This window comes from Bombus vancouverensis, unplaced genomic scaffold, assembly GCF_051014615.1.
Source record: "Bombus vancouverensis nearcticus unplaced genomic scaffold, iyBomVanc1_principal scaffold0045, whole genome shotgun sequence".
Classification (NCBI taxonomy): domain Eukaryota; kingdom Metazoa; phylum Arthropoda; class Insecta; order Hymenoptera; family Apidae; genus Bombus; species Bombus vancouverensis.
This window is the reverse complement of record NW_027468936.1, coordinates 43,626-60,751: the sequence shown is the minus strand read 5'-3', so window position 1 is coordinate 60,751 and position 17,126 is coordinate 43,626. Positions and strand designations below refer to the sequence as shown.

Genomic DNA, 17,126 nt, shown 5'->3' with positions numbered 1-17,126 from the left:
CGATTGTAATTGTTCGAGATTAGTGATAGTGAGCTTTGGCTCGAGGCGACAGTCCGTCGCCTAACGTAGTCGCGGCCAAGGGATGAACGCTTTGTCTAACAAAGGTATGGAGTAATTCTATAGCCCTCCTTAAAAGAAATATTTGTGACGGCACGCGACGGTAAACATTCCAACGGTCTCTGTCCTGTAGCTCATCACACGCAGAGCCTATTCTCCGAGTAAGATTATTGCCAGATGTCGATGCGTCTCCGCAGTACATGTTCGGCTAGCCTGAAGGCCCGTTATAAATCTTAAGATTTAGTCAACTAAAGTCCTTCAAACAGACAAACAGTCTTTGTCCCACCTACGGGAAAATAGGGGAGACCTATTTTTCAACGAGCGGCGTCTCCCACTAGCAACTTTCCCTCGAGGGCGGCTAGCATCTTTTTCTAACCACCGATATGGAGATTGACCAATTAGCAGCAACGCCAATTTCCCTTACTTTCTGAACGAAGGCTTTTCTCGACGAATCCGATGATCTCGTGTCCTTAGACACACCCCATTATAGTTTTCCTCTGTGGCATCATCAGGACGGGAAAGTCATTCTCGCTCGCGATTTCATCGATGAAAAGAGTAACCCTTTACGACCAGTGAATATTACGCGTCCAACTTAGATTTTGTGAGCACGTTCATCTATCATCCCGTCGACCGCGGAATCGTTATTGAACCTAGGATCATTGTCATTAGTTTCTCGAGTACCTAACTACCACGGTTACTTGTCCGGTTCTATAATAATCGTATTTGCACTTGTCAATGTCTTCTCTATTGCATAACGACAACGTGTAACCCAAACGAAGATTCGTTTCACGCCCCTAACCCTAATTCTAATGTAAACCCGACATATATATATATATATATATATATATATATATATATATATATATATATATAATTAATTAAAAAGGGGGAAATATAATTCTGTAATATCGTAGAATAGCTTTGATTGAAGATCGGCTGAAATTAGAAAACACCGTGTACGTTGTCTTTTTGTAGTTTGTTTACATCCAAGAGCGCCTAGTAACAGTGACGCGAGAAAAGATAAACAGCGTCAAAACAGAAGTACGGTTTCATATTTCAAGGAGTGGCAATCGAGAGGCCAGAGCATGTGAGCCAGAAAGTGTGTGCGTGTGCGTGTGTGCGTGTGTGTGTGAGAGGACGAGAGCAAGAGCGAGCACGACCGAGCAGGAATGCATTGGCGAGGGTCAGAGTTGATCGAGACGTCGAAGCATAGAGTCGTTAGAATTGTCGAGTGTTAGAGTTGCTAGTGAGAGAGAGAGAGAGAGAGAGAGTTACCAAATATAAAAAATACGAGCATTGCATTTAGTTTTCCTGTTAATACAAACATCGTTTCTCTGTCTAACTAATATCTGTATTTTCAATCCATTATTAATAAATTATAATTAATCGGACAAAATTACACCTTTAATATATTCCGATATTACATTACCGTGATGTAATATTTATCATGCTTATTTTGTACGTAAAACGAATCGTTGGAATATTCCCGAAGCTAACGAAGCATTTCCCAAAAGTTAAACCGAAGAAATTAACGCGAATAGTTAAGTGAAATGTTTCCATTAACTTGCTGACCAACCGGCAAATAAAAAATCATAAAAATTGTTTCAATGTGTTGAGGTCACGCATAACTTCTTTTTTCATTGACGATTACCAAACAGGTAAAATTTCGAAATTGTACGAAGGCCACGTGACCAGATCGTATTGGAATTTGAAGTGCATGGAAAAAGACAACTCGAAGTACAAATCTTGAGATGTACTACTCGAAGTACAAACGTGAACTAATGGATGCAGAAAAGCAATTAACGCCAAACATCCGAACAGCATCTTGGAGCCCGTCATTGTTCTGAAATAAAAGAAGTGACGAATTAAAAAGACGCAGGACTAATAATAATAAAGGAAACTTAGTTCGTATTATAAATTGAATTTACATCAGAAAAGAAGCACGATCACGCGAAACAGATCGTAGAAATGACAAATATCATCGATATACGTTTCAGTGTAATTTCACTTTTGAAAATTATTTAGTTTAATACGATCGTATTCATCGCTCTGAAACTTTCATTGTGCTACAATTTGTGCTGCGTCTTTTTAATTTCTCTATCTTTCTGTGTTTTCGGAAAAATTACTTGAAAGATTAAGAATTGCTTGCCTTATTTTATTTTCGATTAGTTAGGGTTTGATTATTCCAGGTAAGCTTTATTATTTATAACAGGTTTTATCACTTGTTTATTATTTAGGAGTTTGTTATTTTAGGATTAGTACCTTTTAGGATTTCTTATCCTTCGAGTTTCTGTTTCAGATATCTAGGTCTATTTCAAGATGTTTTATTACATTAGGATTATTTATTCGATTAAGATAATTTAAGAGTTTCACAATGTACAAAGAAATAATCGCGTGAAATTTAGATTTATGCTTTAAACGTATTAAACACGCGGTAATTTCAATGTCTATAGCCTCGAACGTGTTCTGATTAGTTGTGTCATTGTATGTGACATTGAAATCACAAAAATCCATTGCAAGTGTGCTGTCATGCAATGTGGATGTAATTGGGTTTTTTGGGTATTTCCTGTATCATCTGATTTGTACAGTACTATTTTAACGCAAGGACAGGAAAGTTATTATATATTTCCCGTCCATTATTTGAATCGTTGTGAAGTGTAACGAATTATATTCGATTCGAGGAGATGTTAATGAATTACCCATTTCATATGTAATTACATGGAAATAAAAATCATTGCAAAAATAATTGATCTAATGACAACGGAATTTCCAATATTTTTTTGTTTCGTCACGTCTTTTTCATAATATATCTTTTATAGGTACGTGATTTATTAATCGTTCGAATGGAAATAATTATTCGTATAATATTCAAATGATTCTAGCCATAAAATAAATTAAAACGATACCTGTCAATGATATGCAATCTGCGTATGACGTCAACCTCGATCTATGCTTATACAAGAAATTTTATCAATCAATGACTAGATATACAATAATCAAATATTATAAAATTTCCTGAAAACCTTTAGGTGTTAATATTAAGGTGTTAATATCTTTAATATTTGCAAGTTATTGTTTAGCGCTAATTAGTTAGAATGTAACAAGTGGTGTACCAGAATTGAGATAATTAAGCCACACGAACAATCTTATTTAGATCTTTTTAATTTTTTAATTCTCTTTTGCTCTAATACTTCGTAAAATTAATCTTCATTAGCTACTACACTTCATAGAATAACAAGAGATAATTTTTCTTATATAACGTTTCATTCATAAAATCTATCATTAAAGTACATCTTCATAAAAATATCATTCCATACTAACGGTATATTTGGTGTCATACGAGATAACAGTTACCAGTGATGACATATGTAACTTTATAAAGATATCTCGTTTTATTATATATTAAAAGAATGTACTCATTGCTGCTATATTTCAGATGAAAAAAAGGAGGCAATGATTTTACAGTAAAATCGTTCGTTTACAACTGATTCATTTACATTTCATGATAATACTGTGCATTCTGAATATGCTATGATTTGGTTTAAAATAATAAATAGTCCATTCTTGCATACTATTGCTCCAGCTTTACTTGTATTTTCGATATTGGTATAAATAGAAAGACAATTAATGTCGTTCGAGTCTATTTTCGGATCATTTATATTACGTTTAATCCATATAGTTATTATATGAGACATAGTATCGTAAAATTTGGAAGAATAAAACCTTCGTACAGGATGTACATTTTATAAAAACTCCAACAAATCTGCGTGTGCACCTAAAATACAAACTGATAGTGATTGTTCATAAGTTTATATACATTATCTAATGTCAATCGAAGGTATCAATTCTTTTTCTCCATAAGAGTACTTTTTCATTTATATGTGTTCAAAAATACATGTGTTCAACCGTGAAGCATATGTCACCTACAACGAAAAAGAGTTTTCCTATACTTAATATTTCCTTTATATACCTATGAAAGTCTATTCTTCGCGTAGTATGAAATTATGAATAAATCTGGAATATTGTTCAATCTGAAAAGAAAAATAACTTATCATTCATCATCATTGATACGAGATTCAGAATGTTTGTTTTGTCTTGCAGAGAAAGAAGGCAGCCCTTTCTTTTAATGTGAAATAGAAAGCGAAAATTTGAAAACAGATTTTTTGGAAATTTACTTGCAAATATCGTTTTCAATATCGTGATTTTCTTCCCAATGGTACTGTACTTTCAAATTTTCCAGTATCCCTCTAAAAACAAAAAGTCGAACCTCGTTATTATTAACGTAGGCATTACAAGGAAGAGAAGTATTAGAAAGCAGCTCCTTTTTATTACGGATTTCTTTATAATCATGTAAATAAGAAATTCCGGAAATTTTTTCCTCAAGAATTTAATTCTTGTGTTTTGATTGATAATTATTACACTGCATACTAACTTTTCGCATACTGTTCGCGTCTAACAATTTCCTAATAATAACTACTTCAAAATTACATATGTTCTTGCACAAATTCAAAAGTACGTATGATACAATTACAATTGATTCTAAAATAATAATTATTTAAATATATTAAGATACTAATTAAACGTTTCACTATATTTCAAAATCTGGAACAACAAATTTTTATTTATAAAAAATGAAACTGTGTTTATATATTCTTTGTCATGATGCTATTTCTTATTACCATGTCGACATTTTTTAAAATTCATTTTGTTATCTCTACGCAATATGAAAATTCATATACTGCTTAATATTTTTTACATATTATCCATCCACCGCATGATATCTCCTGAAAAATCAAAATATTAATGTTATATTATTACAATGCTTCTTAAATTTCAATTTTTGACAAATTTGAAATCCAATATATTTTGCACAATTGTTATTTATCAAAAAATTCTAAGTTAGTAACTTTCTTTTCAAATGGCAAATAACATATACTTTGACTTACCTGTAAGTTTTTGTTCCTAATCATCATTTCCTCTTATAGAACATCATTATTGTTCTTATAATTACTACCGGTGTCATAGATATTGTAGTGGCTACAACTGAATTAATAGAAAATGATAAATAACTGTGTATAACACTAACACATAACTGTGTATAACAATGACACATAACTTTTACTTACATATCAGTCGATAAGGGATTACTGTGATATCCTGTTGATGTTTCTTACGGCACTTGATTAGGTGCGATACGGTATCATTCCTTATGGTATACTGTAGATAAGTATTTTAGAAAATAACAAGAATAAATCTAAATTATTCAGAGGTTCCAGTTTCGGCTTAGACATAAATACAGGACCATTTGCAAAGAAGAAAGGGTGCGTTTCTACAGCCTCGTTATAGTAACCATGAATACCAATCTCTGAATTACTGGTTACTAAACATAAATATCCTATAAAATTTAATATATTTCTTTAATTTTTAATACATACATGAGTTAGTAGTTCTAAATTATGAATCATCCTACCTGTGATATTACACTTTTCCTTATAATATCATCACTCAAGTGAACAACATTAAGATCATGTAAACCATGTCATCCTATCTTACTGTGAAGATACTTAGTTATGTTATCTAACATTATAAAAATATCATCAAATTCAAGTCCTTTTATTCACATCACATGGCCACGACGATCTGGTTCTTCGTTATATAATGTTCTAAAATTTGTCGTACATATAGGATGTATAAACCGTGATATCAAGGTATCAGTTCTTCCTTCCCAAGGGACAGTTTCATTAAAATTCTGATAGAATTAAAAATTAATTATTAATATTCTAACAATCATATATGTTAAATACATTATAGTCAACGATATATACCTGAGCGAATGTAGGGGTGATTCCTTGATAATTATAAATGTCATCAGCCCACATCATTGTGCCACTTCTTTGTACTCCAGCCTCTAGATTAACAGCCTAAACAAACATACAAAATTTTATAGAAGCTGTACAAAATATAGTATATATGCGCAATATTGAAGCGTTCAAGGGGATATAAAGGTAATGTACATCACATACACGTGTACTCTCATGCAACAAAATACAATTAGATTTAATAGTATAAGCTCTTTTATTCATCATAATAGATTGGAAATTTAAGTGTCTTACGAGGGTGAGTAAAAAGTTACCCGCTCTGTCGGTGTAGAATTTATTTTAAGCAATTGTCAAAAAAGACATACATCATTTTTTGACATAATCACTCAATTTCTGTATACACTTTGTCCATTTGCTGAAGGACCTTCGTATTTTCTCGTTAAAAAATGTTTTGGGCTGAGCTGCGAACCACGAATGCATCGTCGTCTTCACCTTTTCATCAGCTTTTTCGGCATCCATCTCGCACAAACTTTTTAAAACCCAAATCTGTCGTGCACTATTGCATAAGCAGAGCCGTGGCTGATTTGCAAATGATTTGCCACATTATCCAGTGTCACTCGTCTATTCCATAGATAGCACGTTCAATGTTGTCATCGTGGATGTGGACGGGCGTCCAGCTGTTTTTTCATAACACTTGTGCGATCTTCTTTGAACTTTTGTGCCCATTCAAACACACTTCGTGACAAAACACTTTCTCCATAATGTGCATTAAATCTTTGATAAATATAGGCATCAAACATAACCTCCGACCACAAGAAACGAATCACAGCATCCTGCACTGTTTTCCTGCAAATCACCATTGCAAAGCGCCATTACTCGCGCAACGGTCACAAACGAATTGACGTAACACAATGAAACCTACGCAGCAGCACTGAACAGATATTGACGTCATACGAAGAGTGCAGATGGATCAATACGGTCGACAGAAGTTTTAACTATCTGGAGTGCGGATAAATTTTTACCGAGAGTCGTATAGGAATCTATAATCTGTAAGTACACCTTTGGCTGAATGGAAATTTCTCTTACATATAGTCAAAAATGCAGAAACAGTGTATTGAATTGGAAAGTGATAAAAAATAAGTGAAGTTTCGAGGTTGCATGTGCTTGCATGAGTACACAGGACGTTTTTAGCGAATAAAAAATAATTTTGAAAGACACGAGACTTATCTTGTATTTTATGTACTCTCTGTGTCCGAATTTCCAGAAGCTCTCTATCTTATGAAGTGTTTTAGATTAGCCGGAAAATTTTGTATGTACATACAAGAAGTATACGATCTAAGTGGAATATTCCATTATTCTCTTGATACAACAGAAACGAAATTTACAGAACTTCTCAGAAAGTTGGTTTATTATTACCAAATTAATAGAATTAATATACGTTTATCATCTTTACATACCTAAGTCGTGGAGGTTTATCGTGCGTAAAAAATTAGTGTCGTTTCAAAGTTACATTTCGTACATTTTAAGCCTATAATTTGTAACGTACAAAACAATGTAAATTTGAGCTGTTTCTTATCTCCACAATAAGAAAATCCAACTTTACGTTTTTTACACAATGATATTTATGGAACAGTAATATCATATTATTGCATCGCTTGGAGAATGAAGTCAAGGTACGATGTGACCCTAGTGTAAACGCTGGGATACCCAGCTGTGCCGCACTTATAAGCATAAGACACAATACCTATTAAATACGAGGTTCATTCATGTTGTATGAGCAGTGGTCCGCCGCGGTCAGCCTGAAAGGATCGTTAAATTTTTAATCAAAGATACTGAAATATATCGATCGAATTGTATTGAAATTATACTTATATACAGTAATAATCTTCTATTGATTTGTGTATTGAAATACTCCAATTTATAATGTACATGTTATATGTATTTTGAGCAAAACTAAGATTAGAAGGAAATTAGATTAAATACCATAATGAGGTGTGAGAAGTGGGCAAGACTATTAAATTGTGTTTATCTATTATTTCTAATGTTTAAGACGTCGATTTGATGTTAATTCGAATTGACGTGTCTTCAGATACCGTATAGTTTGTAGTAACTCTGTAACTTAATTACCGTACAAGAATCCTCTCCACCCTGAGCATGTTCGGCGCATATTATACCATCAGTGATATCAGGTGCATTAGGAAATTTGGGATAAGCTATTTTGCATTCGGCGTTCTTAATCACTGGCATTTGTACTTCCATTAATGCATTACGTCGTGGTCGTCCTACGAAGAAAATAAGAAAGATATTTAAGACTGGAACTGTTTAATTTTATTATAAAATTGATATCACTTACTATATCTTAACGCTCCCCATCCAGCAACAAGGGGGTTATAGCCGACGAAGTTGCTCTTTCGTAGGGGCTCTTTCGTACAAATGGGATATACGTACCCTGAAAAATAAAAAAATAAATGAAAATGCAGAAAACGAATGACCAAAAGTATGAGAAAGAATTGTACACGCTTTATGACACAATATATGTGTACAGTAAGAAATTTCAGGATATGATACTTCATTAATACTCAATAGCATATATATATTTGAGGACTTACTCGAAAATGGCACCTCCTCCACCAATCTAAGAATGGCAATATTATGATTGTGTATGTTTTCTATTCCATCCATATGTACACAATGTGCTGCGGTCAAAACATGCCTAGCCGTTATCAGGGAACCTCCGTACTTCCATAGTGGTTTGTCTGGGTTTCGGGGATTATGAAAACTTAATGCAGCGATCCATGGCCAAGCGCCTAAAATGCAATAGTCATAGTTGTGAATATACATAATTTTTTCTCACATAATGAGTAACAACGATTATTATCTATTTGATATTCGATCATACAGCAGACGATAAGTACATACGTACAAATACTCTGAAATAGAGATTTGATAAAGACAGAAATTAAATTTTTATTCCAGAGGAATACAAATTATTAAATAATTCTATATAATTTCTATTTGAACTATACTGAACTATAAAGTTCAAACGTGTAATTTCTGCCCTAACAGTTTTTGATCTCTATCTATATTATTACTCCTATATCAATTTTTTATTTCAAGCAAAAAGATACTCTTCCTAACATGGAGTAGAAGAAAGAAATAATTCAAGTTAATAAGTAAAGTTATTACCGATAAAATCATAGCATTATTATTTAGTCTAATTGAAATGTACATTGATGTGCTGTTTAATGCCTTTAAAGTTCATTCTTTGCAGTAAATGGCTTATTATTAATCGGAAAGAAAGACATAAAACGTACCAAGTTCAGCTGGTTTACCATCGACCACCCTGGTATGAGAGACGTTGCTAAAACCACAGTATGGTGGTCGCCAAGCCTTATACTTATACACAGTTTTTATTAAAATTTCTCTCTTCTCTTTGTTTGGATCGTCCGGACAGCAAACGATCGTAACATTGCCCTGGTATCTGCACACTGATCGTCTATAAAAATCGGTGGCTGTACGGTACTGTATCTGCCATATTTCTTGCAGAGGTTTACATTTTCTGTAGTCAAGGCACCTGCCTTCTTGATTGTCCGGTGTGGTACATTCTGGATCAAACAATTTTAAAACATTTATACAGTTCAAAGATGCGTAAGAAAGCGACACCGATTACTCAACTTTCGAAGTAAAAAGCCGATCAAGTCCACCGGATTGCCCTACAGACACGTATTAATCCGTAAGAGTTAGTCATCATGTTGATAATAATTATCTAAAGAAACTTTTCACGTGAAAATATAAAATTTTAATTGATTAGATATTGTGTTAGCCATACTTAAGAAAGAAAATGAAAATGAATGAAATGAAAGAAAAGGACTACCTTCAACCTCATTTTTTAAATAAACACTTTGTCAGTTTTGCGGTAAATAAATTCTTAGGAATTCAGGACAGTTTTTAGTGAATCATTTTGTTTCGACCGTTCGCGGAGAGACGCGATCGCGAGATAGCACGTCAACGAGAGTTGTAAGTTCCCGTTACGATTAAATAATCGACGCCACGAACTGATCGATCCCCTTATTTCGATTATGATAATAAGGGTAGTTCAATGAAATTCCACAGAATTAACACAAATAAATTAATGTTTATTTCAACAACTTATTAACTAGAAAGATATAAAAGGAACAAAAAAAATGTAACTGCGTTTTGGTTGATAAGTAATGCGCGACATACCACATGTGTTGACGGTTCGACTTCTCGAAAAGTTCTGAACGCCTTTCGATTTTTTTCGTTTTTTCTGGAAGGCGACCCCCACTACGTTCGGATCACGCCACATTCTTTTACTGCGAGGTAAAATACGGGCCACGAGTCGACGTTTCTGGAAGTCGCCCTGCTTAATGAACCACGCGCTTGCCGCTACAATGTTTGTTTGCCGGGCAGACGCGACGATCCGTCTGCGACATTATAGTGCCGCGATCGATAGTTAAGAATATGACCTATGGTAAGCCGCATGGCGTAACATTCTCCCCCCGTTGAGAGGGTACCGATCAAACTAGCGAGGTGTGGTTGAAGTTCCCATCTTATTTCGTCTCGGTGGCTAGTTGTTCGGGTTTCTCGAGATCGGGTTGAATTGGCAGTGGGACAAGCCTTTTGACGCCCCGATCCAAAATGCTCTTTGCCGTCTGAACTGTAGCTGTCCGGATGACACCATCGGCGCCTGGATGAACCTTGATAACTCGGCCCAGAGGCCAATGCATGGAGGGAACGTTGTCCTCTCTGAGGATGACGATTGTGCCCTTTTGGATGCTGTGTCCACCCTTGCTCCATTTATTGCGGTTGGTTAGCTCGTTCAAATACTCCTTATGCCAGCGGTTCCAAAAATGTTGTTTAAGCTGTTGGATATGCTGCCATTTGGAGAGTCGGTTCGATGGAATGTCTCTGAAATCTCGATCACGTAAGCACATTAATGAATCGCCAATGAGGAAATGTCCGGGAGTGAGGGCTAGGAAATCATTTGGATCGGTGGAGATAGGAGTTAGCGGGCGGGAATTGAGGACTGCTTCTATTTCTATGATAAGAGTATTACGGTGTTAAGCTCATATGTTTCTGTTTCTCCACTCGCGCTGCGCCATAATATCCTTTGATATTTCCGATCCTCTGGTCGTACGAGGAATTGCCGATACATTTTCTCGATGTCGCCAGTGAGTACGTACTGATGAGCGCGGAATCTAATTAATATACAAAATAAATTGTGAATTGATTCGAGAATATAGGATTTCCCCATTTTCATGATTATCGTGATTTTTGTATAAATATATTTTTTAAGATACTAATAATTGGGTACTTATACTAGCAAAGTCGTTGAGTAACAAGCCACTGATGCTAACACAAATAGCATTGTCGTAATTAAATATTTCTAAATATTCATTTTTCATTTTGAACCTGTAGAAACAATTTATTATATATACTATTAGCTAAGAAATTGCATATTTAATTAAGTCGAAATATAAAACTTAGTTATTTTGATAATTTAGAAAATAAAAAACTGACAAACGTTTCAATTTAATTTATGGTTGGAACAAATGACAGTTATTTTTCATTAATTGAAATATTGCAATGCAGAGTACTTTCCTAAATACGGCGAGAGTATTCCTGATGGTGAAACGAGCGTTGCTTCATCGAACGCAGCTAAAGAAAACAACATCTATGTAGTTGGTGGTACGATGCCTGAAATAGAGGGCGATAAATTGTACAATACCTGTACTATTTGGGGTCCCGATGGAACTTTGATAGCAAGACACCGAAAGGTAAGTAATATATTCCTTTATGGCTTTGAATTTGAAAATATCGGGGTGAAGAAAGTGACTCTATCTAGGAATAATTTAGGAATATACATATGTACATACGTATACTATAACCAATTCTATAATTTACGGTTTATAAAATACGTTATGATACGGGAAACGCCCATTTTTGTTGTAATGTGTTTGTTGTTGTATAAATTTTTCACATACTTAAAATATTATTATACTTATTTTTTCTCCTTTTTAAACATTATTAAATGATAAGATTTTTTAATAAAAGAAAGTGATAAAAACGCTGTCAGTTATTAAATAAAAAATAATTAAAGTTTAGGAGTTGGTAACTTTGATATTAAATTACAAAAGTTGCAGCAATATAATTAGCGACCACATTTTTATGTTATTAGGTACATCTATTCGACATCGACATTCCTAATAAGATTACTTTTCGAGAGAGTGATTCACTCAGTCCTGGTAACTCCCTAACGACGTTCGATGTGAAGGGCTGCAAAATAGGTATTGGCATTTGCTATGATATTAGATTCGAGGAAATGGCACGCATTTATCGGAACAAAGGTACAGTAACTTAATCGATCAATACTTAACTAGCAAAAAATTAAATATCTTTCTTAAATATATTCTATATAAAATTAATATAATCTGTAACTCTGTATAAAAAGAAGCTTAATTTAAAAAACCAGTATATTTGCTGAAAATGAAACAAATAAAAGAATTAAAAGCACAATAAGAGGACTGTCCTCGCATATTCAGAAATGATGGAATGTGAACCGTGCAACTACGAAGTTATTTCCTGCTTCTCTGGGTTAGGTTGCCAAATGCTGATATATCCAGCGGCATTCAATATGACCACTGGACCACTGCACTGGTCATTACTTCAGCGTTTCAGAGCGAATGATAATCAATTATACGTTGCCTGCATATCACCGGCTCGTGTTCCTTAAGCAAGTTACGTCGCATGGGGACATACACAGTTGACCAATCCCTGAGGAAAGATTCTTTACGATTTGGAAACTCAAGAGAATATGGCAGTCACCGATATCGGTAATTTACAGCTTAAAATTAAAAGCGAGAGATCCATGATGTAATTAATTTTTAGTCTCGTTAATTTATCGATTTAGCCATCTTCCTTTGTATTTGTTGAATTTATTAGTAAGCATTACTTATTATTTCGTATGTTTCTTTTTTCTATCAGATCTAAAAGTTGTTGAGGAAGTAAGGGCTCGGATACCTACATTTTCTCAGAGACGTACAGATTTGTACGACACTGTCTGTAAGAAGGAGTAACTCTACACTAAAACAGAAAATGTTTTTTTATAATATTTCTACTACGATATCCTTTTTTTGTGAATTATTACTAATTTCTTATCATTTGTACTAAATGAATGACTCAATTAAGAAAACTAAAACGTTATAAATAATAATCTGTATATCTTGTGTATCAACATGTAATTGGATATTATAATAATATAGGAATGCTATAATAATATAGGATAATAATATAGGAGAATAATAATATAGAAAAAAATACATGCTTTTAAACACCTTTAATATCGATCACATAAATTGTTATAATTCACAATGATTACGCATACATAAAAGACCCCTTGATAGTAAAATTTACGATCAAAAGGCAATTACGTATCGTTTAACAACATTTAATTTATAACACCTTTTAAACATTTAGACAGATTAACACATAACACTTCTTATATATAAACATCAATTCGAAGTTATCAGCTTGGAGAAATTGGTCGATTAATACCTGTAGATTGTCTGTCTCGATGAAAGAATTAAAGAGAGCAAAAACATGATAATGCCGCTAATATAATATTCCTTCTTTCTTGTATCTGTCTGCCTCTCAGGTCGTTTTACTAATTACAATAAGTAATTTCGACTTCTTTGCGCTCTCTTTTAACGCATTCGAGACCGAAAGAAATTCATATCAGTCAGTAGGCAAGGGTATAATATACATATTTTATATATAACTTATGTAGTAATGTATATATCATGTTAATTTCATATTTTTTTCAATATAGAATTATTATACATACATATATATATATATATATATATATATATATATATATATATGTCGGATCAGGATTCGAATTTTGGGCGCGCGACGACTCTTCATGTGGACTAGCCATCGTTTCACAAAGCCGAGATTTTATTTACACGTATATACAGGTCTATCACTAAGCTTAACAAATAATAAGTACAACTAATAATAAGTCTAACAAACACTAAGCCTAATGAATAATACGATCTACGAATAATTAAATTAAATAATACTATTAGCAATGTTTGAGTTCAAACGAATCCACGGTCACCGGGATAACTCCTTACTAAGCGAAACTAACTTAGACGCAAATGCGATCCTCGAAAACGCTCGATGTATCACTCTCCAAGGCAATCGCAAGAATGCCAGCCTCGTGGAGATTTTTCTCCCTGTACGATTGCATTTTGTTTTCTATCCCCGTTTGGAAGCATCGAGAAGGTTCCAAACGCCGTTGCTAGGCACACTCGTTGGAAGCATCGAGAGAGTTCCAAACGCCGTTGCTAGGCAGTTTCTGCCTGGAGTTTTGGTTACTAAATACAATGTATGTCCCATTGCATCGGCACCTCCGAGGCAACATCACACGTGGCTCGGCCCGCTCTCGAGGCCGCATGCCGCCACAACCACACTTCTCGGAAAACACATACAACCACTCCAGACCTCCGTTAGATAAAACATCCATCCCGTGACCGTGGCTACGTTCAGCGACCGATTGTCACCTCGAACCCAATCTCGCTTATTACAAATCTTAAACAATTACAACTATAATAAAATCTAGGCCAAGGTACTAGAGGATGTTCCCAAAATTTCCAAGGAAGGGCTTCGGCTTTCCTTTCATCTCCGACACGGCCATCCTGACTATCACACGTCCTCGGGTGTACCTTCGTTAACAAAACAAAAGGAAACAAGATTAGTGTCATTGTGATTAGCATTCAAAGTGCCAGTTGCATTCTGCGTGCTTTCAGTCGGGTCGTAATGACATGACGGACCATTCTCGATTTCACACCCAAATGGGTCTCATCCTTCGAATCGCACATACTCTCAAAGTTCGTTACATAACCAGCTTCGTAACACGATCGCTGTCAACACTAGACCGCCTCCAGCCTCGTGACATTGTCACTGTCGGTACTAGACCAGCTCCAGCTTCGTGACATCGTCGCTGTCGGTACTAGACCAGCTCCAAATCCGTGACATTGTCGCTGTCGGTACTAGACCAGCTCCAACCTCGTGACATTGTCGCTATCGGTACTAAACCAGCTCCAACCTCGTGGCATTGTCGCTGTCGGTACTAAACCGGCTCCCAGCTTCGTGACATCGTCACTGTCGGTACTAAACCGGCTCCCAGCTTCGTGACATCGTCGCTGTCGGTACTAAACCGGCTCCCAGCTTCGTGACATCGTCGCTGTCGGTACTAAACCGGCTCCCAGCTTCGTGACATCGTCGCTGTCGGTACTAAACCGGCTCCCAGCTTCGTGACATCGTCACTCCCAGTGCCTGACCGCACTGAACTCCGTCCCATGGCCGCACCTGGGCTCATATAATTCTACGATCCTCTGGGATCGGGGTACTCACATCGCCATGGTCATTGTTCTCGTCATCACAACAGACATCCAACTCCGCAGGAATGCGACTATCCGGCATTTTCCTTAACCTGTCATGACTGTACTTGTATGACCTTTTCCCATCCAGTGTTTTCAAGGTATATCGGTCTCCTCCCAGGACCTCCGATATCACAAACGGACCCCTGAATTTTGGATCCAATTTTGTCTGGTTCCTTTCTTCATTTTGGCGTAGTACCAAATCACCAGGATTAAACCTAACTACTTTAGCTTTGGTTTTATCGAATCTCTCTTTGTCATACCTAGCACTAGTTTCCATCTCTTTTATTGCCTGTTGTCTTACACTGGAGATATCTATTTCTTTTTCCTCGATGTTATCAGGTAGTAATAAGTCATACGGTCTTGCTGCTCTACCAATCAATAACTCTAAAGGACTCGATTTGGTTACGCGGTTGATGGTGCAATTCAAAGCCAACTGCATCTCCCCGATCGCGTCTTGCCACGAACGCCCGGTCGTTTCCACCGTTGTGAACATATTTTTTAACGTGCTCATAACACGCTCTACTTGCCCATTGGCCCTACTTGCACCGGTCGCGATCAAATGAACTTTGATTTGTTTGCTTGCACAGAATTCTTGAAACTCCCGGCCCGTGAAACATCTACCCTGATCTGCTATTATTCGACAGGGACTACCGAACAAAAACACGGCGGACTTAAGTGCCTTGATAACGCTGAGCGAATCCAATTTGCGTGTGTGATATAAGTGCACGAATTTCGTAAAGGCATCGATCAAGACGACGACATACTCTTTCGAGTCATTCTTGCCACTCAGCTTGCCCGTTATGTCCATATGCACCGTATGCCACGGTATGCCGGTCTTAGGTATAGGATGCAGTTCAGCCTGTATTTTACCTGAACTAGCCTTCGAAACTCTACAAGCATGGCAGTTCTCGACAAACTTGCGAACATACTTCGCCATTCCCTCGAACCAATAATACTCATAGAGCTTCTCGAGCGTTTTATCCCATCCTAAGTGCATAATTGACTGATGCACATGGTTGATGACGGACCATCTAAAACCTCTCGGAACAATGGGTAAGCAAAGGGTTCTGCCCTTTCGTTGTACTTTACGGTAAAGTGTACCGGATCGCAGTTCGTAGGTATTCGCGATATCTTCCGCGAGCTCTTCGTTCTGTAATTTATTAACGATTTCGGAGATTTGCGGATCGCGACGTTGTTCCGCTAATAGCCAGTCTTCGGAGATCTCGGCCAGATTAATCTCTTTCTCTGCGACCTTGTCTATCATACGGCGATTCAAGTCTACGGGGTTTCGCGAAAAGAAATCTACGTGGGCCATTCGTTTACCCTCTCGATACATGATGTCAAAATCGAATGTTTGCAAATAAGCCCACCACCTATAAACCCGGTCGTTTAAGTTTACTTTGTTGCTGGAGGCTTTCAAAGAATTACAGTCCGTAACTACTAAGAATTTCCGTCCATGTAAGTAGTGTCGGAAATGCTTAACGGCGCTTACTACTGCTAGTGTCTCCAGTTCGTACGAATGATACCTAGATTCCGCGGGACTGGTCCTTTTACTATAATATTCGATGACTCTGTTTTCCTTTTCGACTCTATGCATTAAAATAGCTCCATACCCCTCCGAACTAGCGTCGGTATGTAACTCTATGGGCCGATTGGGATCAAATATCATTAACACCGGCGCGTCGGTCAGAACGGAAATTATCTGTTGTCTTATCTTTTCGTGCCTGTCCGTCCAAGTTATGTGCTTGTTACTAGAAGTGAGTGCGTACAAGGGTTTCAT

General features: G+C 36.1%; 2 protein-coding genes and 1 long non-coding RNA gene across 3 annotated transcripts; 2 read left to right on the top strand and 1 right to left on the bottom strand.

Annotated features, from left to right (window-relative positions):
* The first annotated feature begins 1,026 nt into the window (after window positions 1-1,026).
* Window positions 1,027-2,803, top strand: LOC143304640 (uncharacterized). The gene is made up of 2 exons (XR_013061311.1): window positions 1,027-1,597; window positions 1,716-2,803. It is a non-coding gene; the product is annotated as an uncharacterized LOC143304640 (long non-coding RNA).
* A 993-nt stretch (window positions 2,804-3,796) lies between these two features.
* Window positions 3,797-9,292, bottom strand: LOC143304662 (venom serine protease Bi-VSP-like). The gene is made up of 10 exons (XM_076627175.1): window positions 9,191-9,292; window positions 8,486-8,683; window positions 8,230-8,325; window positions 8,004-8,158; window positions 7,621-7,675; window positions 5,883-5,978; window positions 5,528-5,806; window positions 5,184-5,452; window positions 5,004-5,100; window positions 3,797-4,841 (listed from the first exon to the last, which is right to left on the bottom strand). Exons 2-5 carry the CDS (start codon window positions 8,556-8,558, stop codon window positions 7,637-7,639), a joined length of 363 nt encoding a protein of 120 aa, XP_076483290.1. The 5' UTR covers window positions 8,559-8,683; window positions 9,191-9,292; the 3' UTR covers window positions 3,797-4,841; window positions 5,004-5,100; window positions 5,184-5,452; window positions 5,528-5,806; window positions 5,883-5,978; window positions 7,621-7,636.
* On the top strand, window positions 6,769-13,237 carry LOC143304658 (omega-amidase NIT2-A-like). The gene is made up of 5 exons (XM_076627166.1): window positions 6,769-6,925; window positions 11,490-11,674; window positions 12,076-12,244; window positions 12,497-12,730; window positions 12,882-13,237. Exons 2-4 carry the CDS (start codon window positions 11,591-11,593, stop codon window positions 12,628-12,630), a joined length of 387 nt encoding a protein of 128 aa, XP_076483281.1. The 5' UTR covers window positions 6,769-6,925; window positions 11,490-11,590; the 3' UTR covers window positions 12,631-12,730; window positions 12,882-13,237.
* The last annotated feature ends 3,889 nt before the right edge of the window (window positions 13,238-17,126 follow it).

What these genes read in the sequence shown, in the direction of transcription:
- LOC143304662 (XM_076627175.1), bottom strand. Translation starts at nt 8,558, where the DNA reads ATGGATGGAATAGAAAACATACACAATCATAATATTGCCATTCTTAGA. An exon ending in ATGGGGAGCGTTAAGATATA is followed by an intron (nt 8,159 to 8,229) that starts GTAAGTGATATC and finishes TTTTCTTCGTAG; the next exon opens with GACGACCACGACGTAATGCA. An exon ending in GTGGAGAGGATTCTTGTACG is followed by an intron (nt 7,676 to 8,003) that starts GTAATTAAGTTA and finishes CGATCCTTTCAG; the next exon opens with GCTGACCGCGGCGGACCACT.
- LOC143304658 (XM_076627166.1), top strand. Translation starts at nt 11,591, where the DNA reads ATGCCTGAAATAGAGGGCGATAAATTGTACAATACCTGTACTATTTGG. An exon ending in TGATAGCAAGACACCGAAAG is followed by an intron (nt 11,675 to 12,075) that starts GTAAGTAATATA and finishes TTATGTTATTAG; the next exon opens with GTACATCTATTCGACATCGA. An exon ending in ACGCATTTATCGGAACAAAG is followed by an intron (nt 12,245 to 12,496) that starts GTACAGTAACTT and finishes TCTCTGGGTTAG; the next exon opens with GTTGCCAAATGCTGATATAT.